The sequence below is a fragment of the Vicugna pacos genome, chromosome 1, assembly GCF_048564905.1.
Source record: "Vicugna pacos chromosome 1, VicPac4, whole genome shotgun sequence".
NCBI lineage: Eukaryota > Metazoa > Chordata > Mammalia > Artiodactyla > Camelidae > Vicugna > Vicugna pacos.
The window spans coordinates 121,636,925-121,661,661 of record NC_132987.1 but is presented as its reverse complement, the minus strand read 5'-3'; the positions used below and the strand labels follow the sequence as shown (position 1 = coordinate 121,661,661).

At 54.4% G+C, this 24,737-nt stretch overlaps 1 protein-coding gene across 3 annotated transcripts in view; it reads right to left on the bottom strand.

The window, feature by feature from the left end:
- Positions 1-24,737, bottom strand: part of UBASH3A (ubiquitin associated and SH3 domain containing A) — a 39,491-nt gene extending 14,754 nt beyond the window's left edge. For 2 of the 3 annotated variants that reach the window (XM_072938626.1, XM_072938667.1), the window contains exons 1-8: positions 24,621-24,737; positions 22,643-22,696; positions 20,050-20,236; positions 17,037-17,235; positions 13,672-13,841; positions 12,661-12,869; positions 4,505-4,631; positions 765-864 (exon numbers count right to left, since the gene is read on the bottom strand). In XM_072938626.1, the coding sequence (XP_072794727.1) occupies positions 765-864; positions 4,505-4,631; positions 12,661-12,869; positions 13,672-13,841; positions 17,037-17,235; positions 20,050-20,236; positions 22,643-22,696; positions 24,621-24,733 (1,159 nt within the window). In that variant the 5' untranslated portion in view covers positions 24,734-24,737. Of the gene's footprint in view, positions 1-764; positions 865-4,480; positions 4,632-12,660; positions 12,870-13,671; positions 13,842-17,036; positions 17,236-20,049; positions 20,237-22,642; positions 22,697-24,620 lie in introns of all 3 variants that reach the window. The other variant, XM_072938555.1, reaches the window with a different exon arrangement.

Sequence of the window (24,737 nt, the reverse complement as noted above, 5' to 3'; positions counted from 1 at the left end):
CCTCCCCTGATTCATCCCCCTTCTTGGCCTGCTGGGCTCCTGGAGGGCTCCCCCAAAGGGCTCAGCAGGTCCAGCCAGTGTGAATAGACTTCATCCCTATGTTCATCAGATACTTTCATTTATGTAACTATCCGTGGCTTAGAAACTGTGGCGCTGCGGACTTTCCACCAGGGGATGTGCGTTGATACAGTTGTGGGTCAGTACAGATACTGCTTGTGGGTATTTTGTTTTTACAAGCCCTGTTCTTAGCTCTTGGCATCCTGGGGGGTGAAGTTGGTATAAACACCAGACACGTTAAAAAAAATGCCCTTCTGTTGAGCAACATGGCCACACATGGTAGGGCAGTGACCCCCGCAGGGAAGGCGAACTCAGAGAACTGCAGCTGTGAGATTGCAGGATGGGGTGCGTGCCAGCAGCTGAGGGGTCCGAGGCTGTGGGTCAGAGCGACCCGCTCTCAGGTCAACGCCGCATCCACCTGCCAGCCGCCCGGACACACAAGGCTGCCCGTGCGTCACACCAGCAGACCTGCTTAATCTTGAAACCATTCCTCCATCTCCTGCAAAGCATTAAGATACTTACAGACTGCATCCACACTCGAATGCGTATGTGTGGTGCCAGGGGCAAGGCGGGGCGCACAGACGGTCCATGCGCGGCCACTCTGAAGAACGGTGCCCCGGGGGCTCTGGCTAGGAACCCTGAGATGCAATCTCATCTGTTAAGTTTGTCTAATTTCTGTGTCTGGGTTCTGCCAGAACTCCACCTACCGTCCAGAGTGGAACACTGCTGCAGCCACGACTTCCCGAAGATTTGGTCCAGTCTCTCACCGTGGCGCACCACCAAAATGCTCTTCCTCGCTGCCGTGGCCTGGAGCGGCGGAGAGAAGGGCACGTGCGCTTTAACACCCACATGGTGAGACTTGCCCCACACATCTCCCCTCATCCCAGGGCTGGACTGGGCGCCACCTGCCTCCCTCCTTGTGCAGCAGCTCCTGCCCGTGTCACCAGAGCCACGACGGTGAAGGGGACGAGGAATTGCAGGTGGAGAGCGCTTCAATTTCTGGCGACTTTTAATTTATGGGCATTATCGTGTACACAGGAAATGGAAAGATGGTTTAACGACCCACCCCACAGCCCATCCAGTGTCTACTCTCCTGTCCTCCAAGCCCTCACCCCTTGTCTCGGTCCCTTCAGGCTGCTCTAATGATGTGCCCTGGCTGGCTTAGGAGCAACAGGGATTTACGTCTCACAGTTCTGGGGTCTGGGAGTCCCAGGGTGCCCAGGGTCAGCGTGCAGTGCAGCTGGGTGAGGGGCTCTTGGTGTCTTTCTCATCAAGTCACTAATCCGAGTCATGAGGGCTCCACCCTCATGACCCAACCACCTTCCAAAAGCCCCCACCTCCTCATGTATCACATGAATCAACAGGATTTCACCATGTGAATTGGGGGGGGCACAAACACTCAGCCCACAGCATCCCTCCACGGTGACTTCTTAGGGCATCATCAGTACCTGTCTAAAAGCAACAGTATGTGTACACATAACGTTATAGTGATGTACAGTATTATAGATTATGTAATGCACCTTGTATGATAGACGTGTGTAATCAACGTGCGTGTGTGTATACATATACATACATAAATATATAGATCTTCCTTGACTCATGGTGGGGTTACGCCTCCATAAACCCATCGTAAATTAAAAATCTCTTAAATCAAACATGCATTTAATACACCCACCCTACCAAACATCATAGCTCGGTCAACCTGAACTTAACCGTGCTCAGAACACTTTCATTAGCCTGAGGTTGGGCAAAATCACCCAACACAAAGCCTGTTTATAACAAAGCGTTGAAAGTCGTGTGTAATTGATTGAATTCCCAACGGAAAGTGAGAAACAGAATAGGGGGCTCAGTCCGGCACGGCTGTCAGTGCGTCGGTGGCTCGCCCTCATGATTGCGCGGCTGACGGCGAGCGGGGCTGCCTCTGCCCCGCAGCACGAGGGAGGATCGCGCTGCGTATCGTTAGTCCAGGGGAAGAGCCACACTCAAAATGCAAGTATTCAAAATTCCACCGAATGCATGTTGCCTTTGCACCATAGGAACGCTGAAAAACGGTCAGTCGAACCTTCTGTACATATGTCTTTCTTTTCTTTCTTTTCTTTCTTTATTTCCTTCTTTCCTTCCTTCCTTCCTTCCTTCTTTCTTTCTCCCTTTCTTTCTTTTTCTTCCTTCCTTCCTTTCTTTCTTTTTTTCTTTCTTTCTCTTTTCCTTCCTTCCTTCCTTCCTTCCTTCCTTCCTCCCTCCGTCCCTTCCTTTCTTCCTTCCATCCATCCATCCATCCTAATCTCTGTTGCTGGGACTCGTCCTCCGAGGGGCCCTCCAGGACCAGCCTGGTTTGGTGTGTTAAAGGTGGCTCCCTGCCTGGTGCCAGGGCATGTGCTCAGCTCTGAGCGCTGGGGGGTGGAGCCCTGCATCTATCCTCTTGCTTCTTTCTTGCTGGCCGCTCTTCCTTCCCACAGCTGGCGGTTTTCTGTTTGGCTGGGTGCTGGGGGAAACGGCATTTTGTTTCACCCTGTGTACCTTCCTTTGGCAGGAGAAAGGCCCTGACGGAGGTCAGCAGCGTGTGGCCAGGGGACCAGCAGATCGGTCTGGGGCAGCCCTCCTCTGCGCTGGGCAGGGGCTCGATGGCCTTTGAGACTCACAACTGCAGGGAGCACGACCACCTCTGTTCTTAGGGAGGTCAGTGCTTTGGTGAGTTAACCCAAGGGTCACCTCCAGGCTGTGATGTGGGGTGACTTTGAGGAGGAGCAAAGGATGTTTGGCTCTGGATGCCAACGCCCAGGGCAGTTCCAAGGGCAAGGCTGTCTTTCATCTTACAGCTCAAGTGTGTCCACGCGGAATTGCCGATACTGATGCCAGGGCACCCTGTCCATCCCATTCCCTGCTGGGGCTGATCCCCGAGTGGGTTGCGGGGCACACACGGGCCCCAGCGCTGGTCAGCTCACTGACTGTCTCAAAGTGCCGCCGCTGCCTCGGGCTGAGGTTTTGGGTTTGAGGCATTTCCTTCCCTGGAAGAGCCAGAGCATCTGAACTACGAAGCACAGAGGTTTGCAATCGGAGTGTTATAATCAAGGGAAAGGCCCATGGGGACTGGGATGGACTCATCTCCAGGGTCTCCAGGATGGCAGACCGAAGGTGTGGACGCCTTTCCCAGGACGGCGGTAACGAAGCACCCACTGGGGGCTGGAAACAAAAGAAACTTATTCTTTTCCAGTTCCGAAGGCTGGAAGTCCAGAATCAAGGTGTCGCAGGGCCAGGTCCCCTCAGAGGCTCTAGGAGAGGCCCCTTCCTGCCTCTTCCAGCTGCTGGTGGCCCTGGCATCCTCAGCGTGTGGCGGACGGTCCAGTCTCTGTCCTGTGGTCACAGGGCCGCTCCCTGCATGCCTGTGTCTCCTTGTCTGTGGGCTTCACCTCCCCTCGTTTCCTGGTTGAGGATGGTGGTGATTAGATTTCAGGCCCGCAGGCTAATCCAGGACCATCTCCCCGTGGAGATCCTTATCTCGGCCCCAAAGGCAAAGACTCTTCTCATGACATTCGCAGGTGGCAGGCGTCAGGACCCCACGTCTTTGGGGCCACGACTCAGCACGCTGCGCGTCCGCCTCAGCTAGCCCACGGCCACAGCCCTCCTTTCCTGCCGCCCGGAAGGGGCGAGCTCGAGCCTGGGGTGGGGGGGCTCCGGTCATGGCGACGGGGCCAGCTCTCCCCCGTGTGAGGCGCCAGCGCATTCAGAGGCCGGCTTGGGGCTGAGCCTCCCAATCCAGCTTCTCCCCCCCTTCAGCCTGGGAAGTGGGGTGTAGCCTCGGGGAGCCCCCACCTGAGTCCGTGCCTGGTCTCCCCACCGCAGCGAGTCTGGGGCGGCCCCATCTTCATCTGTCTGTGGCTGGCAGGACCCTGGCTCACAGTCAGTAGCCCCTCTGTCTGGGCCGTCCTCCCCCACCGAGGACCTGGCTAAAGAGGTCACCCCGTTGTCCTCCCAGCATCCCAGTGTCCTCTGCCCTGGGCTCAGTCTTGTCTGGCCTGGAGGCAGCCACTGGGAGGCCGATGGGTTCTTGGTGGGAACCAGCTGGCTGATGAGAGAATTAGGCTGGAGGAGGGGATTCCTGGAGGGCCGTGTCCTGCCCCATTCCTGACCCTGGTCCTGGCACTATGACCGGCCAAGCTACGGACATGAACTGCACGTTCTTGCAGACAGTGTGTGTGTGTGTGTGTGTGTGTGTGTGTGTGTGTGTGTGTGTGTGTGTGTGTGTGTGTAGGGGTCACTGTCTGCCCAGGGTGGACAGGACAGAGCAACCCGGAGGCAGACAGATGGGTCCCCTGCTGACCCACCCGGGTCTGAGCTCAGGGTGGCAGGGTCTCCAAACAGAAGCCACACCCGAGGGTCTGTGTACACCTGGAGTTGACACCGAGCGCAGTTGTACTCAGCTCACTTTGACATCAAGGGGCCTGGTCACCTGTAGGGACTGCAGGCTGCAGACGCTCCAGGACGTGGGCGGAGGGTGAGGCTCCCCATTTCGTCTGCCGCTGGCTTCGCCGTCCTTTCTGGAGCTCAGGTCCGCGGCCAGACTGAAGGTGTACGTCCTGCAGGAGGAGAAGGGGATGCCATGTGGGGCAGACACGGGGAAGCCCCGGTCAGCACGTGCTTGGGAGGGTACAGGAAGCGGTGGGCGGGTTAGGGCATCACACCCCGCTATGGGCTGAACTGCGTGCCCTTGAAGTTTACAGTCCTGACCCCCAGGACCTCCAAAGGTGCCCCTGCGTGGAGGTGGGGCCTTTAAAGAGCTGATTCAAGTAAAAAGAGGCCGCTAGGGTGGGTGCTGATTCAATCTGGCTGGTGTCCTTATGAGAAGGGCGGTCAGGACACCGACTCGCACAGAGGCACGACCGTGTGAGGACTCGGAGGAGCGGCATCCGCGCGCCAAGGAGAGGCCTCAGGGGAAGCAGCCCCATCTTGGATGTCCAGCCCCAGGACTGTGAAAGAATGAGCTCTGTCACTTAAGCCGCCTGCCTATGGTGTCTTGTTAGGGACCGGAGCAAACCAGCACATCACCCTCTTCAGGCCCATCTTCTGAAACAGCTAAAGGCGTGAAGGTGGCTGTGGCTGGGAGACGGGGACAGGCGAGCAGAGCAGGCACGTTCTGCACCGTGGGAACGCCCCGGAAAGGCCCAGACTAGTGGGCGGGTGGGCGCAGCCGAGAGAAATTTCTCCTTGTCCGGTGGATCAGGAAAGGTGCCCCTGGGGTGGGCAGGTGTTCAGGAGCTCTGGGGATGGCTGAGGGCAAAGGTCACAGCATACCAGCGCCGTGAGAACTCTACAAAGTGAGTGGGGGACGCCGAGGGGAGGGATGAGGGAGGGGCCGGAGGAGGAGCGTGAGTAAGGAAGGAGCCCGTGGTCACGGAAATCCTCCGAGGGCAAGAAATGACTGGGCGCCCCAGGGAAGACCCATGTTATAAAGGGAAAGGTCATCTTCATCAACTCGATCCAGAAACAATCCACAACCACTTCTGGTTCCCTTTCCTGCGGGATCCGAACACCCGTGCTGGTGGTCGCAAAGGAGCGCCACTGCAGCTGTCCTGACAGTGCGGGCAGCCTGCTGTATGTAGCATGCGGGCTGGGTTCAAACCAGGCTGATTAAAATAAAAACATACAATCAGAGCAGAGTGACGGGCAGGAGCTGGAGAGGGAGATGGGAAAGAGAGCTTGTGCTTGGTTTTGCTTTGAGGATGACAGCATGTTTGTTTGCGGGTGGCCACCCTTGGGGAAGGTCTTGGGACGGCAGATGATGCTGGCACAGTGCTCTGGGGGAGTGGGCACCAGAAGCCCAGGAGGGATGGGATTTGGTAAGTTGGCCAGGAGTTTGGACCGAGCATCATAGTCTAATGGGCGGGAGACGGGCAGGTGGGCCCAGAGGCCGCAGGTGGCAAGAGCTGGTGGGCGCTCTCCTGACGCCCACCTGTCACGGTGCCTGGAGTGTAGACGGCAGCGGGTCAGACACAAAGCAACCGGCCAGCAGAGCGTCCAGGGATGCCTGGGCCTTTGATGCTAGTGGAAGAGGAGGCAGGTAATCTGCTCACCTGAGTCACTGGTAAGGGAACTTCATCTTAATTACTATTTTCTGAAAAGCCTTGTTTCCATCTTGCTCTTTATTTTATTTATTATTATTATTATTTTTTTAAATTGAATTATAGTCAGTTACAATGTGTCGGTCTCTGGTGCACAGCACAATGTCTCAGTCATACATATACATACATGTATTTGTTTTCATTAAAGGTTATTACAAGATATTGAATATAGTTCCCTGTGCTGTACAGAAGAAACTTGTTTTTATCTATTTTTATATATAGTGGTGAACCTTTACAAATCTCAAACTCCCAAATTTATTCCTTCTCACCCCCTTTCCCCCAGTAACCATAAGATTGTCTATGTCTGTGAGTCTGTTTCTGTTTTGTAGATGAGTTCATTAGTGTCTTCTTTTTTCTTTTTTTTAGATTCACAAATGAGAGATATCATATGGTATTTTTCTTTCTCTTTCTGGCTGACTTCACTTAGAATGATGATCTCCAGGTCCATCCATGTTTCTGCAAATGGCATTATTTTATTCTTCCTTATGGCTGAGTAGTATTCCATTGTATAAATAAACTGCAGCTTCTTTACCCAGTCATCTGGTGATGGACATTTCAGTTGTTTCCATGTCTTGGCTGTTGTCAATAGTGCTGCTGTGAACATTGAGGGGCACGTATCTTTTCAAACTGGAGTTCCCTCCAGACATATGCCCAGGAGTGGGATTGCTGGATCATATGATAAGTCTGTTTTTAGTTTTTTGAGGAATCTCCGTACTGTTTACCATGATGGCTGCACCAAACTACATTCCCACCAACAGTGTAGGAGGGTTCCCTTTTCTCCATCTTGCTCATAAGTTGTAATATATTTATGATTTTTAACCTACAGAAGTCTTAAATTTTAAGCATTTAATCCTTATTAATGACAGGTCTGTTAAGTTTCACTCTAAGATGTGCCCACATGCTTCTCTGCTTTCAAAGCTCTCCCCAGTCCAGAATTCAGACATACTGTCATTTAAACTGCCTTCTATTTTGAAATGATTTTCTTTCTCTCTCGAGTTCTCTTCTCTGTCAGGAGCTGACTTCAGTGCATGCTGTGAGGTCACGTAGGGCACCATTTACTGTGAACCCATTTACGCTCCTGTCTCTGAGGCGCCCAGCAGACACAACCTCCCAGTACGCCGGGTCTCTCCCCCTGCCATCCACCTGTTCCCCGGAGCTGCCTTTTCCCTTTCCTTCCAGGCGGTACCATATCACATGCGGACGGCATGTTTTTACTATCTGGCAGGGTAGGTCTCTCCTCTCCTCCCCTTTACTGTTCAAAGTGTTCTCAACTCTCCTCTCCTGTTTACTCTCCCAGATACACTTTTCAATCATTCAGTGAAGGCCCAACAAATGATCCCCTTGGGACTGTCCCTCGAATGTCACGAAACCTGGAAATGAGTGAGAGGATTGATATTCTCCATCATGAACGTGGTGTTTCTACTCACTCAGCCCATCTGCTAATGTCTGCCTTTCTCGCAGAGGGGCCCCAAGTCCCAGATTCCCACAAAGCTGACGGCAGTCCAGGCGTCCCTCCGGAGACCCCGCAAGGTCCCGCCCTGGGAGGGGCATCGTTGCTCCCGAGGCTCAGCGGCCCTGGGGCTCAGGCCACCTGCCTGTCACCCCGCAGCCGCCCGGCCCGCCCTCCGCGCCTGCGGTGGTTGGACGTTGGCAACGCGTTTCCGAAACCGGCTGCAAGCGGTGCCTTCCCTTCGCCTGCTGCTTCCTCTGCGGCCTTGAGCTCCTTTTGGCGGGACGGCAGCATTCAGGGCGGACGGGTCTACTGGGCTCGCGTGCCCCCCGCCCCCGGGGCCGCTGTCAGCGCGCAGAACCCGGGGGCTCCCGCCCCCAGCGGCCGACACTCGGCCGCCGCCCCCCGCGCGGCGGCTTCCTCTTCCCGGAGGCGGGCGGCCGCGCACCCCCGCTCGGCCGCGGTGCAGGTGGCACGGGTCTTTATCTATAAATAACATCTGTGCAGTTTACAGTCAGAGAGAAAACGGAATCTTTTTTCGGAGGGCGAGGCTTTCAAATGAAACATGATCTAGGTTGGCGACGAGAGGGAAAGGATAGAACTTAGCATTTTAGTATTTCTGCTTTCCCCTAAACTTCAGAGGCTCACTGCACGGTTCACCTACAGTGCGCGGGCCGTTAGGGCGGCCGCAGCGAGGCGCCAGGCGGCGGCTCACCAGCCGACCTCCTCCTCTGGGAGCCAAGGCCGGGGTGGGGCGGCGCTGGCTCCTCCGAGGCCTCTCGCCTTGCTTGTGGATGCCGTCTCCTCCCTGGGTCCCCACACGGTCCCCTTCTGTGTGCGCCTGAGGCCCAGTTTCCTCTTCCTACCAGGTCACCAGTCAGATGGATCAGGGCCCAGCCTGATGATCTCACACTACGTCCATCTCCTCTTTAAAAACCCACCTCCAAATACAGTCAAATTCTGAGTGCCGAGGGCGAGGATTTCAACATTTGAATTCTGGGGATGCAATGCAGCCCACGACAGTGCTTCACTATGTCTGAGCTACCTGCCACCAGCTCACGCTGTGGTTTTGGAAAGTCACCGGGTATGTACTGTTGGTAACCTCCTCCTGGCCAGAAGGAGACGGAAGGTTCTTGGAGCGCGAACGTGCGCGGCTCCTCCGCTCTCTGTGCGAGGGGGTGCCACGTCCGTCCTTCTCTGTGGAGAGTCGAGAACTGCTGTGATTCCTGAATGCACTCCTCCACCACTGTCCCTCGGGTCACCTCTGAGCCTTTTCTTCAAGGTAAGGAGCAAAGACTGCCGGCTCATTTTGTTGTCCTGTGAATCCAGACTCCCGAGCTCTTGCCCCAAGGCCGCATGGCCACGTTGGGGTGGGTGCCGGGTGGAAGGCCAGCCGTTCTCCCTGCTGGCTTCCCTGTGCCAAGTGCGGACCCTGTGCTGACACTGTCGGGGATCCTGGTCCAGCGTCTGAACCGCGGTCTGTCCGTCCACCATGCAGGTAGCCTTGGGACAGTGCCGTCTGACCACACTGCCCAGTGCTCAAAAGACCAGTGATGTGCCCAGACATTCTAGGGCCATTTCTGATCTTAAAGGCTTTAAGTGTTTAATAAAGTACAACTTTGGCAGCTTTAGAAGACTTAGCTGGGACAGCTGAGTCCGACAGCAGGGTGGTTCCCGGCCTTTCTGCCCACAGTCACATGACACGCTGTCTCACTGCTGCCCCAGTGAGGATGGAGTGCTGCTCAGACACGGCCAGTCGGACGCCCCACAGCCTAGCCCAGTGCCTAGTTTTCTCTCCTTTTGCTGTAATTCTTGTTAATACTTATTAAGTCCTGAGGGGAAGCTTGTTTCTAGGAAGAGCAGCCCCAGATATGTCCAGCTGGAAGGCTGGAATGGTTATTTTGGCGACGGGTGACTGACAGATTCACTGTGAGGTGAGAAATGTAACAGCCACAGGCTCATTTTCTCCAGAGTCTTTGCTGCATGGTTCTAGAGACATCCAGTTTGCCAGTTGTCTGGTGACAGTGAGGCTGTCTCGTCCTGAGGGACAGGGGCCACAGGGGAGCCCATGCTCCGTGGAAGTAGGTGGCCACTTAGGGTGGGACCAGCACCTCCGCTCCTGCTCCTCCTTAACAGCTCGTCGGACCAGGTGACGGGCTGGGCTGGGTCTAAAACGGAGCAAGGGCTTCCTTCATCTAGCGATGCCGCCAGCCTCCCACCTCCCTGGGCCCGGGCATTCTCAGCTCTCAGGGAGGATGACTGATCTGATTATGTCTGCAGTCCCTGTGACTTTGCCGTGGCCTCTGGACCCATGGTCATGCCTACACCCACAAAACTGTGCTTTTATGGAACAGCTGGTCCACATCCGCACCTCGGTCAGCTGTGATCACTTTGTGGGAGCGAGTCCCCCTCCACCTGGGGCTGGGGAGAGCTCGGAGCTGGGGCCCCACAGCGAGCACAGTGTGTGCAAAGTGTGGCCCTGAGTTTGTCTGACTTTTCTCCATTTATCATCCCTTCGACCCAACTTTCTTATATTCTTTTTTTTAACTTAAAATTGATCAATTTATATTTTGAATAAGTAATGCATTTCTATGGTTCAAAAAAATTTTAAATTATGCAGTGGTATAGAGTGAAAATTTCTCCCTCCCTGTCCTGTTGTCCAGTCCCCGACCCTCAGCCCTGTGGGGAGCCATGGTTAGAAGTTTCTAGAGGTCCTCCCTTCCAGGGAACTTTTAGGCATAAAGACGCATATCAGTACACATTGTGCATCCGTGTACAGATGCTCATGTTTTACTTCATCCTTCCCCACAAGCAGTGCTGTCCTACACACATTGTTCTGCAACTTATCTTGGATTTTTAAAAAACTAACAGCACATAAAATACTTCCTCCTCATCATTTTTTAAAACTTCAAGTATTCTACTGTATGGCCATATCATAATATATTTCACTAGCTTATTTTTTATTTAATTATCTCTTCTACAGGCAGACTAGATCATGGTCAAAAGCATACACGCACTTTTTCTCAGCTATACAATGAAATGCAAATCCAGGTGCTGATGCAAAGAGGTTTTTCAGATGTAATTAAGATCCCTAATCAGGTGACCTTAAGTTAATCAAAGGGGAGACTATCCTGGGTGGGCCTCACTTCTTTAGTTGGAAGGTCTTTGAAAAAGGCTGAGGTCTTGAAGTCAGCCAGAAAGAGAAGGAAAAATGCCATACGATATCACTTACATGTGGAATCTTAAAAAAAGGACACAAATGAACTTATCTACAAAACAGAAACAGACTCACAGACACAGAGAACAAACTTATGGTTACCAGGGGGTGAAGGGGGTGGGAAGGGATAAATTGGGAATTCGAAAATTGCAGTGCTTGGGGAGCGATGGAAATGTTCACTATCTTGATTGTGGTGGTGGTTTCATGGGTGTGGACATCTATCAAAACCATCAAACTGTGCATCTGAAATATGTGGAGTTTATGGTACAGGAGCCACACCACAATAAAGGAGTTTAAAAAAACAGAACAGGCTTAGGTCTTCCCTGAGCTCAGAGGTTCCAAATAGCAGCTGTGTCTGCAGTTAACTGTTCTCCATCTGCCCGGGTGGTCCTCCCCAGTTGTCACACACAGGTGACAAGTTCCACTCACCCATGGGTGTCCAGCCTGCTGTGGTTGCCTTCCCTTTCTTCTTGCCTGTGCTTGCTTAGCCCCAACAACCACACAAGGCAATTTCTTATGATAAGTCCATATATACACTGTATGTATCTCGGTGGTATGTGACATATGTGTATATTATAATAATATAACAAATATAAATCATTTATATTATCAATATATTAGCATATATTAAGAATAGAATAGTATATTTTAAACATGTATTAGATAAATATACAATATAGAAATTACTGGTTCAACTCCTCTGGTTAGTCTTTGCTGATACAAAATTTGGTTTCAAGAGTGGGGAGCTGCTGTGACAAATACCTGAAATTTGGGAGCCGCTTTGAGACTGAGCAGGGGGGAGGCTGGGAGAATTTTGAGAAGCACGGTCAAAAAAGTCTGAATGACTTGGACAGACTGTGAATAGAATGTGGATGTCCCAGGTGTCACTGGTGAGGACGCGGGGTGGAGTGAGACACTGGTAGGACACCACAGGAAGGGGATCCCTCTTATGTGGTGGCAAAGAGTTTAGTGACATTGTCCATTGAAAGCAGAACTTGTAAGTGATGAAGTTCCTGTGTAGGTAAGGACATTTCCAAGCCAAGCACTGAAGGTTTGGCTCCTTCTTGCTGCTTATAGTAAAACGTGTGAAGAGAGAGAGAAATCGAGAGGAGAACCATCCAGCAAAAATGAACCAGCACCTGATGATTTTGAAAAGCTTCAGCTCCCCAAGTGATGCTAGCGGTGCTAAAATTAAGAAATTCCAGCTGAACACGAAGAAGCAAGCCACCAGGACTCTTACAGCTTCAAGGAAAGGAATTCCGCCTACAACCACGTGAGCTGGGGAGAGGACCCCCAGCCGCACATAGGACCCCAGCCCCAGCCAAAGCGTGACTGCGGCCTTGGGAGACCCCGAGTGGAAGACTCAACTATGCCAACCCCACTGGGGAAACTAGGAGATAATAAATGTGTGTTGTTCTAGCTGTTACGTTCATGGCCATTTCTCACAGAGCAACAGAAAAGTACTGCTGCCCCTTAGGATGTTACAGCTTATACACTGAGCTGAAGGACAAGAAGAACTGAGCTCCGGGCTGCTGGTTCTAAGTTATTACGCTCCCAACAAGGAGGCGGCATTTTGTAGTCCTTTTGGGGTTATGACCTCAGAAGATTCTTGTAGAGTAACTCATGTTTTCTGATTGTTGTCAGCAGAAAACCACGAATCAACCAAGATGTTTACCATATACCTGCAGGGATAATGCTGCCAACATGGAGAAGGCAACTTTTACCAAGAGTGGAAAGGTCTAGAAGCACACAGGCACTGTGGCCACTGTTTGCAGACAGCTCCCAGACACTGACTCAGAGAGCGGCGGAGCGACACTCACCTGTGCTTCACCCACGTGTCACACTCGCTGACCCGCTCCGTGTAGTTCTCGGGCAGGAAGCCCCGGCAGCCAGTCCGCTGCGAGGTCCCAATCACCCAGCCCTCGCTGGCTTCCTCCTGCTGAGTGGGGTCCACGAAGATGTGGTCGCCGGGACTCAGCATCAGCTCATCCACGTTCTGGGGGTTGTACTGGTACAGGACCCTCAGGGTCTAGAAAGGAGGCAAGTGTCCTCATGTCTCGAGCAAGGACGTGTGCTGGGAAAGAGCACTGGGAGGGTCTTTGTTCTCAGGCTCCCCTGATGGCTTCCACGTCTCCAAGACGCATCCAAGCCTTTGTTGATGACAGTAGGATAGAACAAAAGGGTGCATAGGCTTCTGTGGATGCATGTAGAAGTGAATTTTGGTATCTGTCCCTGTCCATCTTACTGTTATCTCTATTTATGTGTTTCTCATATGAAAATTCTCAAAGTGTAACGAGATGCTCACATCCACCCTCCTTGGAGTGAGGTGATTTGCAGCATCTCCCACACCAAGGAACGTGGTGGATTCGGTCATACTTATTCCATGGGTCTGAAAGGAGGACCAGCTTCCTATTTAAACCAACCAGTTCCATGGGGAGGAAGTCCTGGCATGCGACTTCACTCAAGTCATTAAATAGTTAATAAGCAACCCAGTGTATTCCATTATGAGCCTTTGCAATGGTGCATTTTTTTGTTTCCTCTTTAATTATAATGGTGCATTTTTAATGCCAGAAATTTTTCCATTTTTTCCCCCAAATTTCTATGTGTTTGCAACTCACTTACAAAAGAAAGTTGATTTCAAAATGCAGACAACAAAGTGATTTTGGAGAAACAGTAGAAGTTATTCCTTCTTCTAAAGTTCCTCCAGCCAAGGGCCCTGGGGCCAGTGCTCTGCCAGAGGGGGAGCCATGCACCTGTTCCTGTGGGGGGACCCAGCCCGACAGCCTGACTGGGGCCTCCCTGGCTGGGCCCCCAGGCCCGGGTTTGCTTACCTGGTAGTGTACGAAGCGCATGTCCCGGGAGTAGAGCGCGGCGGTCCACTGGCAGCTGTGGCCCGGGGGGATGGCTCTGGCCAGCTGCTCTAGCGTCCTCTGGTGGTGGGGGTAGAACTTGTGGGCCAGGGTCAGATGCAGCTGCTTGGTGCAAGGCTTCACGGTGCAGTCTGTGAAATCAGGCAAACGGGGGTGCTGGGCACCTGTACCCAAACCGCCAGCACCGCACGCCCAGGGGCTCCGCGTCCCAGGGCAGCTACGCGCCCAGGTTGGCGGTGAAAGCGCCATTATACGTGGAGCCTCTTCCCCACCCCCCTGCACCGGGCGGGGCTTCCTCCACAAGGCAGACACTCGGCCCCGATGGCGTCGTGGCACAGAGGTCACCTCATTAGTAAGGAGATGACTGGACGCCTGCAGATTGTACGAGGAAGTGGGAAAGCGGCGGGTGTAGAGATACAGGGTTCTTTTTGGGGCGGGGGGATGGTTTGTGGCCTACCAGTTTGCAAGCTAGTTGCCCAAATGATTAAAATCTGCATCCCCTGGGATGCACATGTTGCTCAGTGGCCGGGGCGGGTGAGCTCGGGCAGGCTCCAGGTCGTCGGCTTTCTGTTCAGTTGCAGTCTTTGGAAGAAAGGCCCTGGGCAATGCGCCTCCGGCAAGCACGGCAGCCCCTCTAACAGCGGCCGCTCTGGTGAGGCGGGTGCCCTCGGAGCGGCCGGGCCCTGGCCTTTTTGAGTGACCTCTATCCTTGTGGCCCCAGCCCTCATGGCCCTCCTCCCGGGGCTCTCAGGTCAGTGGGCGGCGGCACCCCGAAGCAGCAGGATCTAACATCAGCCAGGCTGCCAGGCTGCTATGTTCCAGGGTGGCGGTGATCAGAGGAAGGGCACAGACTTTGGAGTCAGACAGACCTGGCCCTGTCTGGCAGATGACCTTGGGAGCATCCTGGTCTGACTCAGCTTCAGTTTCCACGGCAATGACTTGAGGTGAGGATGGCAGCCCGCAGGGCTGTCGTGGGAAACCGGTCTCCTAACTGTCAGGTCCCCAGGAGACTCAGGTAGCATTAGTTATCTGCCCCCTTTCCCACGGGCCACCCTTAGCCACATGCAGGCTCTGCCCTCCCCTCCACCCCACCCCCTAAAAAAGTCAAAGGAGACGCAAGCGCTTCCGGGAGCCCAGACTTGGCCCCACCCTTGTCTTCCACCCTCTAGCTGAGACTTTGTGACCAAAGGGGAAACCAGTGAGGTCTCCATGCCCTGAGCTGCGGGGGTGAGAAGCCTGAAGCAAGAGAGTGTGTGGGCGGCGGGGAAATTCCTTTTCTCGGGTGTTTCAGCCGAGCAGGGGAGGATGGCCGTGCCCTGTGAGTCAGCATGGCTTGGGAAAGGCCCGCCGGTCCTTATCGGAGAGATCACGGAGGAACCGGCATCTGAGTGAGCGTGGCCCTGGGGACGCCGAGGTGGCAAGGGACACACTTGCTGGAGAGGACCCACAGGTCGGAGTCGGCCCAGGGCACAGGCTGTGGAAGGGCAGGGCGGAGCCTGCCCAGGGTCAGGTGAGGGGCAGGAGGTCAGAGCCGGCCCCCCCAGGAAGCAGGGCCGGCCAGCACGAAAGCCAGGCGGTGTGGAGCAAGACAGGGCTGGACTCCAGTGCCAGATCCGGCCCCCACTGGTTAGGGGACTCTGTTGGTTTCTTGAACTGTTGTCACAGACTGCCACACACTGGGTGGCTTAGGACAACAGACATTTCTTTTCAAAATTCGGAGGCCCGAAGTCCAAAGCCAAGGTGGCGGCCGGCCAGCCCCCTCTGCAGGCTCTGGGGAAGGTCTTCCCTCGCTCCTCCAGCTCCCGGCGGCCCCTGGCCCTCCTTGGCTTGTGGCCGCGCCCCTCCAGTGCCTGCGTCCAGTGTCACATGGCCTCTCTGTGTCTCCCTGCAGCTTCCCCTCATCTTACAAGGACCCCAGATGTTGGGTTTAGGGCCTGCCCTACTCCAGTGTGACCTCAATTAATTACACCTACAAAGACCCTATTTCCAAACAAGGTCCTTCTCTGAGCTTCTGGGAGGGCATGAATTTTAGGGGACACGTTTCAACCCATGACAGTGACCTTGGGCAAACACTTTATTCTTCACAGCCCTGGTCACTCCTTTCTAAAATGGGACCACTGAGAGCCATTCTGGGGGGGCATGAAGAGTCAGTGGGCTGCTGTGCCTGTTCGGAGGCCAGTAGCTGACACTTTTCACCAGGACAAGAGCCACGTTGTCCATTTAGAGACGAGGAGATTAAAGAGTTGTCCTCTGGACGCACGTTTACACAAAGGCGACCAGTCCTCAAAGACGCGGGTATGTTTATAATGATCTAGCAAATATGACCCCAGACCCAACAAGCCAGCATCCAGATGGAAACCTGGGGCCAAGGAACGTGGTCACATGGCTGGGATCCTCGTGCGCACAAGTCTGCGGGGGGCAGGGACGGCCCCTCCCCGGGTACCGCGGTCTCCTCGAGTTTCAGACTCAGCAAATCACAGCAGGACCAAGCACCTCTGGGTGCCAGGAAGTTCCCCAAACAGGCTGCAGAAAATGGCTCGGGGGTTAGAGCAGGTGATTAGGGGCACATCCCTAAGTGGAGATGAGGGAGAATTCGCGCCTGAGGTCAGGGGCAGAGTTGCCTCTAAACCCCAGCTGGCACCTCAGCCTCCAGACCCCGGCTGGTGTTGGAGAAAAGGGATTTGGCTAATTCTCAAAGTGAGTCTAAATAATCTTTCCCCCAAGAGGCCAAGGAGGCAAGGCTACACTCATACCTAAAAAATGAAAATGAACCGTCTAGGACTTGTGTTTACACACAGCGCTGGCCCCGTGAGGAGAGAGACCTTGGGGAGGGGGAGACACATAGGGCCGGGGGTTCCCCAACCCCCTGTGTGCACACCAGCCTACACTCCCCCGTCCCTTTGGAGCCACATAACGTCCCCTCCTGGGACAGTCTCCCAGGTGGCTGGACTATGACTGAGTGTTTTGAAAAAACCACATCCCTGCAGACGAGGCTGCTCCCTCTTAGAGGACAGCTCTCTGCTGGTTCTGAGTCTCTGTTCGCTCACGGTTTTGAAGGACATCCTAGCCCAGTAGGGAGGCTCTGACTAATTGTTCAGCTTTAGGTTAAGGCTGTGTCCCAGTTGCTGATGGGAAAGAGCAGGTGGGGGCGGAAGTGGCCTGTTGAGGGCACGTGCGCCCCCTGCCCCGGAGACCAGGCAAGCCAGGCCTCCAGCCGGCTGACGTCGGAGAACAGCCTGCACTCGTGGTCCGCCTATGGCATCCAAGTGCGGGAGCTCAGCCCCAGGCACAAAGGGGTCCCTTCCTCGGCACCGGGCCCTGCCTACCTGCCAAGGATGAGGCTTCCGAGGCGAACATCACGGCAAATTCCCGGATGATGTCTGCGGGGCCGTCGCTCACGAAGAAGCCCAGGTAGCTGATGGAGGAGTGGAGAACCAGGGGCACAGCCGCAGGGAAGGTCCCCAGGACCCGGTCCCCAGCTCGCTTCAGTGCCTCGTACAGACACTCCACCTTCTGGTCTTCGCACTGAGGGACAGAGACAGGACAGTCACCTGTTACCTTAATGAATAAAAGTCACCCGACACGGGAGGCTCTTTTGTGCTTGTGACACTATAACATAATGTAACTGGTCCTGGCGTTCGGGGCTATGGATTTGCTCTACAGCTGGTTCCCAGTTTCTTAGACAATTCAGGTACAGTTCTTTTGGGGATGGAATACCCTTTAAGTGCCCAGGTGGGAAGTCCCCTGTCCGTCTAACTCCGTCCCTCACTCACTCCACCTTGCGGTGACGCAACCCTGCGTCGCTTCTGGAGCCCCCTCCTCTCCCGGGGCCCACAGCTGTGCTCAGCACCGCATTACTGGCTTCTGGAGGAATCCAGTCGACCTTGAGGCAGCCCCAGGGTACCCTGCTCAGAACCTACCCCACAGAGGAGGGTCGTAGCCAGCAGCAGACCATGCTCTCAGCCAGTGACTGAGCCGTCCTTGTCCCTGACAGCATGTCCTCCAAGGTGGTCTTGGGTCCCAAGCTCCTCGTCACCCCCCGCCTGTCACTCACCACCTGCCTTCCAGCCAGACCGAGCGCCTCCTGGCTCCTGGGCTCAGCGCTGCCCAAGCCGCCACCTCAACTTGAAGCCCTTCCTCCACACGGAAGACTCTGCGAGGCCACGTGGGACCCCCGTAGGACCCGGACACGGTGACCCCCACGGGAGGCTGGCCGGTCCCTGCTCTCCCCAGCCACGGGCTCCCTCTGAATTTCCCACGCACTCCTTAGTCTCTGAGGGATAAACCTTATTGCCGCTTTTAATGGACACTTCCTCCCCACTCTGAACTGGGGGCACACTAAACTCACAAAACCCTGTGGGCTCCGTCTTTGCAGCCCTCACGGGCCTGGAAAGCAGTGGGCACCACTGCACGTGGGGGAACAGCTGGCCACGTGGTGTTTCTCGGTCTCAGACGTTGATCAGGACGCTCAGAGCCATGTTATAAACAGAGCTGCAGTGGACGCCACCACCTGGGGGTCGCACGTTCTCACTTTACCGAGTCAAAGGCAGAGAGAGACCCTGTTACACGCTTCTGCTGGAAAAGGGGTCTTGGCCACCAAGGCAGGGTGGGGCAGGGGTGGGGGGACCAGGAGGCGCAGCAGAAGGGAGGGGTGTGTGTGTGTGTGTGTGTGTGTCTGTCTGTGTCTGTGTGACACGGTCTGTGTCTGTGTATCTGTGTGTGACATTGTGTGTCTGTATATATTGCCGACTGAAATAAAAGTCCCAACCTAAGAGCTGAGCATTATGTTTTATTCAGCGACTTTCCAAGGACTTTAGCCCGGGACACGGCCTCTCAGATCCCCTAAGAGATGGCTCCAAAGAGGCAAGGTAGAAGCCAGGATGCATATGAGTTTTCGCAACAAAGAAAATCGAAAGATGACTGTTAATTAAAGAAAACCAGACATCTCAAGTTAAGGAATTTAGCGCTTTTCTGTGTGTGGGAAGGTGCAAAGGGCTGGGCTCATTGAAGTCACTCCTCTGATCCGCACCTTTGCTGTCTAGGGCAGCATCCTCTTCGTCCACATCCTGAGCCCCCTCAGGGGGCACCGCTGGGGGTGGCAGCAGAGGCCAGGCTGCCTGCTTGTCTGCATCCTGAGTTCCCTCCGCTCACTGTTGAGGGTGGTGGTAGAGGCTGAGGACTTGATGGCTGAAATATTTTTCATTTACAGTACATATGTGTGTGTGTGTGTCTGTGTGTGCATTTGTGCGTGACATGGTTTGTGTGTATGCGTACGTGTGTGTGTATGCATATGTGTGTGCATGTGCAGGCGTGTACACACCTCAGTGTAGAGATGTTGAAGGACATGGAAGCCCAGGCCAGCACTCTCTCCCCGACGGCCAAGCATGTGCATTTCTAAGGTCATGTTTATCACAGCCCGGCTGCCTCTTCTTTCCCTGATGAACTCCAAGGACAGCCAGAAAGGAGCCCGAATGTCACAAATGCCACCAGCCCAGCAAATGAGGATTATTGGCAGGGGCTCGGGAAGGTGCCGCTTCTTCTGTGCATCTTCTGGAAACCTTCCCTACGAGGTCTGCATCCTCCTTTCCACGCAGGGCACAGGAGCCTGGAATGGAGGGCTCCCTGGCCCCAGTGGGACACTTAGAGCTTGCTGACAGCAGAGCCGGGGCGGGGCCAGGGAGGTCTCCAGGCTTCCCTGGTCCAGAGCCACAGAGGAGGTGGTGTCCCTCCTTCCCTGCTTCGCACCCTTCCTCTTGTCTTTTGAGCAGCCCAGGTCCTCCTCACCTTCCCAGGATGCCTATGGAGCTGCCCATCTGCCTCTGTGACTGGCCAATCATCTCCCATTCTCCAGTTGATCCATCACACACTTGTGAAGCACCCACTCTGTTTGAGGCACTGTGCTAGTCTCAGCGGGTCCCACAGTGAGTGAGGCATCCACCTTTCCTTGAGGATTTCAGTCCAGTGAAGGATACAGAGCTGCACCAGACACGTTGCCATACAACAGGGAAAGTGCCATCAGCGATAGAAATGAGAAGCTGGTGGAAGCACAAAAGGCAGCACCCCTTTCCGCCTAGAGAGCTGAGGAATACTTAAAAAAAGGGAGGGGATAAATGAGTTGGGTTCTGAAGAATGAATAGGAGTTGAGCTGACAAAGATGAGGAGGAAAGTAAAGGCTATCTCACGCAAAGAGGCCAGCTAACACCACCACTGCAGATCACTCCATGAAAGAGAATCCTGTGGCTGCCCTCAGTTTTGTCCCATCACTGCCCAGTTATCGCAGAAAATGACTTCAGCTGTCGCCATGTTAATGAGCGTTAAAGGCGCGTTGGGCGGACTCACCGTGAAGAAGTCACAGAGCGTTATGTGAGGGAAGACCTCGTGAGCTCTGTTCTTCGCGCACTGCCGCTTGCTCTCTCTCCAGAACTCTTGGAGTTTTTCCAGCAGGGACCCCGTGGGGCAGAGGAAAAGGGCGTATTCCTGGGGGATGGGGTCGTCGAGAGAAGGGTCATTGCAGTGGGAGTGCAGCCTGCAACAGAGGATGGGACATGTTCACCTGGTGTGAAGAGTCTTTCCCCAGGGAGGATGGAGCCGGGCCGTGTCTCGGACGGACAGGCCGCGCAGAGCACTGAGCTGCACGCCCGGCGAGGCTCAGCAAGTCCGGGCGCGGCGCGACCGCGGAGCAGGTCGGGGTCTGGCCGGTCTGAGCGCCAGCTGGTCTGATTCCCAGGCCCGAAGACCGCGAGGAGAGGCAGGTGACAGTAAGGCTCAGAACCTGGTTTTCTAATGATCATTGGGGGCCAGGCATCTCCTTAGGGCTGAAAATTATATGGAAAAGACGGACGTTTTAATTTTATCCCAAACTTCAAATTTGTGAAGTATAAAAATCAAAGCCACAAAGACCTATATTTTCTGTCAATTTGGAAAGTTATTTTAAGTACTAGGAAAAATGATATAGAGCCCCAAATTCAAGTTCATGCTCACCAATAATAAAGAAAATGGAGACAGGCATGAGACACCACTTTTCTTATTTGTCAAATGAACAGAATGTCTTTCAGGGGGTAAAAGTACGCTCAGTCGTGTCAAAGGTGCTGAGACTTGAGGATGAATCTCTGCAGCCTTTATATGAAGCCACTTGCCCACATGTGTCAAGAGCCTTTAAACTCCCCTTCCTTCTGCACTAATAACTCCACTTCCAGACATGGGTCCAAAGGAAAAAGCAAAAGCGATAAATACAATGGCCTGCGTAGACATTTATTGTACAGTGATTTTTAATGGGAAAGAAGGAAAAACTAGATAAATAATGGTAAATTTATACATCAGGTACTCGTTAGAAATTACGGATTTGAATAGTTTCTGATGCCTCCGAGAAGTGCTTGTGACATGATATGAAATTTAGGAATCGATATACAACCACTTGAGAAAACATTCGATGTGCACAGATACCTTCTCATAGTAATAATACAAAAATGCCAGCGGAGGAAGCTGTGTCCCCTTCATCCTGGCTCCCTTCCCTGGCTCACTTGTCTAGCAGCAGCTCAGTTCATAATCCGCTTTGCTTACTACTAGACATGTAGGTAACGAATCCATACATAGCACTTGTGTGTGTTTCATATGAATCAGAAGCAGTTCTTCAAATTATTCTGCAACTTGCATTTTTTACTAAAGACATTTTTGCAGCGTATACACAGCCATCTAGTTAAGTGCGTCAGCACGAACCGTCTAAGGGCTGTAACACGTTCCACTGTCTGCATGAGTGATATTCTGTCCATCCAGGCCATTGATGGGCGTGTACATTGGTTCCCTTTTTTTTTGCAATGTCATAGCACTGTAGTCAAGACCTTTGTGCGTGTCTCTTTAGGCCCCTTGTGTTTCGCCACGGAATGTACTCAGACATGAACTGGTGGGCTGCGGCCACACACATTTTCGGGGTTGAGAGTCACCCCAGACGGCAACCTGGAAGCTGAGACCACCTTCTCCTCATCCCCACCAATGCTTAAAGCTGCCTTTCGCTGCTCCCAGCACCCTAATCTGCACCTCCCTGTTAGGAGTGAGGTTGGGGCCACTCTTGCAGAGTCCAGGGGCCCCCCGCCTCCCTGCTCCTGGTGGGCCTGCTGGTCTTTTCCACTGAGTCGTCGCTGGCAGAAACCAACCAGCACTTGTACAGCAGGGGGTTTGATTTTTAATTCAAATGTGGTAACTGACTTCAGAGTTACTCTAGCCCAGAGGGTCCTGGGTGTTTCTCTGCACAGGGGGTGCCTTTTCACCCTTGGCCTAAGCTTTTCGAGGACATGCTGGACGCTCAGAGACCAAGTGCGGGTGTTTGCCATCCTGCTCTGGGGGGGCGCCCCAGCCTGATGGGACCTGGGTGTTTTGCTTGATTTTCACTACAGCTATTCCGGGGCAGAGCACGAGGGGACTTCCCGCCAAAGGGCAGGATGATAGCATCAGGGCACACGCAGGCAGGACTGGGTTTTAGAGACGGGGTGCCCCCTTTGATTCCCAGGGCAGAAAACCGGAGCAGTGGGCGGCGGCCGAGCTGGGGGGGTGGAGCCTCCGGAACCAGCGCCCCCCCCCCGCCCCCAAGCACCTGGCACCCTTAAGGCTCAGGGGGCGTTCATGACCACCCACAAGCTCTCGCCCCATCTGAAGCGGCAACCTCCTTTTCCTAGCAGCACAAATGGCACTTCCCAATTTATTCAACAAATCACATGAATATTTTTCTTCATTGACAATCATGCCTGGGTTAAATCAGACTTTTAAGGGAAGAAAGCTTTGTTCAAAGTTCTCTCTCTCCTGTTTTCCATTTTAAATGCGGGCTCTTTGCGCCTTTCCCTGGGCGCTGGGTGGGTAGCATGGAGGTGCCACCGCCCACCCAGAGTGAGCAGCGTCCCCCCTGCGGAGCCCTCCCGGCCCCTGTGGGCACTCCACTCACCAGTCTGAGGCCTCCTCCACAGTCTTCCTTCCAGTAGCTGCCAACGCCTTTAGCCTGTAGGGAATCGGGAGACAGGGAGGTCTCAGAACCCGCCTTCTACTCCTTAGAAAAGGTCAGAGAGGCAGGGGTGTCCTTGCTACTCCCGGGACCTTCAGGAGTCCCCCACCCAGGGCTGAATGGCGAGGTCTCAGTGGGGGATGCAGGCCTCTGCCCTCGTGGCATCACTGTGGTTTTGGAAATGCAGACGGCTTGCATCTTCCCCATCATTTTCCTTCCCTGGCTCCCACCCCCTGTCCCTGGCCGGAAGTCCAAGGACTCATGCCTGAGGGGCAGCCATGCCAGAATCCGGCCTCCCCAGCCCTACCCCATGCACCCTGCTCCCCAGCCAGGTGCTCCCACTCTCGGACCCTCCAGTTGGCTGTGCAGAGTCACGTCCCTGGCTCTCACACCTGCCTCCTTGCCAAGATGCAGCGCGGTGCCAACGTGCCCTGAGAGGAACGACACTGGGCCTTCCAGGCTCCGCTCAGAAGTCTTCCTCTTCCAGGAAGCCTTCCCCAGACCATCCAAGCAGGGTGGATGTGCAGCCCTCCTGTGTTTCCCCACTGCACATGTGGTCACCGGCCCCTCATCTCATTGGACTTGTGTCCGCCTGCCTGCCTGTGAGTTCCCTGGGAGTAACCGTGTCTTCCTCATTGTTGAAACTGGCGTGTAAGTATGCTGCATTGAGTTTACCTGAAGGGGACCACACCAGACAGAATGCAGTGTGGCAAAGGGAATCCATCCAGGAACTCAGCCTGGAGGTAGCCGGGGTGTCAAGGAGGCATGGTGCCCGGCGACGCTGGTTTGGAGGGTACAGGCCCCGGGGTGAGGCTTCCCGAGTGGTTAGCAGGGGCCCTACCCGGGCTTCAGCCTCAGGAAGACGTTAAAGACACGCTCCTCCACCTCTGACACATGGCTAACGCTTACAGCGGAAGGAATTTTGAGTCTGCTTCCAGCGGTAGCTTTGGTCATGTAGTCCTAAGGCTTTCCAGTCCCCGGGAGTGGGATGCCTGCCCTGCCCTCCCACCACCCGCCCTCCCTGGCCTCTGGCCCCGTCTGCCTCTGATGGGTGGTGTCGGCACCCGGCAGGCACCCAGCAGGCACCCGGCACACGCTTGGTTCTGCTGCCATCGCACAGACCCCCGTTTACCACGATATGTGCGATGAAGAGGTCCCGACGGGTTGGGGAGGAAAGTGGTCCAGTCATTCCATCCAGTTGGGTCACAGGTTTGTTATCCATTAAAGGAAAGTTTGCCCCCACCCAAATCCAAGGTTACCAAGAGACTTCAGATGCACTTCCCATGCGAATAAGCACGTGGAAAGGGCAGGTCTAAGAACCTGGTTCCCTGTGGAAGCCGCAACCTGATGTTGGCCTCCTTGTTTTGTGGTACCCGCCTCTCCGAGGGGGTACTCCTGAGACTGCAGTCCGCGTGGCCCTTCTCCTTGGGTGAGAAGGATCGCACCAGCCCTGCTGGGGGAGTCCTGTGACCATATCCCTTCATGACCAGGCATTAAGAGATCCCCCTGAGGACGGACAGTTTCCCTGCACATTTAGAAACGCGGTCTTGTTTATTTCAACAGGTCTCAGCATCAGAGACCCCCCGACTTCGGGGCTTTCAAATTAGAGTGAAACGCTGTCTCAGAGTCACTGGGCTGCTCGCAGAGAGGGTACAGCCAGGCCCTAAGCTCCTCTAAACCCTAGTTCCAATTTTCACAAATTTCAGGGTCCCCCACCCCTGTCACCAGCCAGCAGAGTTTGTCATTAAAAGGCAAAGATGGTGTCGTTTATGGAAGCAGAAAAGACCTTATTTTGAGATAGTCTCTAGCCCGCACGGTTCACCCCTTCCACAGGAAGTACGTGCTCTGAGCCCCTGCAGTTCTGCGGCCACAGAAGGGTGGGCTCCGGGCCCCGGGCACGAGCCCAGGGAGTGGTACTCACGCGGTGTGCGCCGGGAAGCCCATCCCCAGGAGGGGCTCCAGGAGCGAGGGGACGCTGCGGCCCCGGAGCTTGTTGAAAACCTTCGCGTAGAGCTGAGTCTCCCCTGCGGCCATCTCT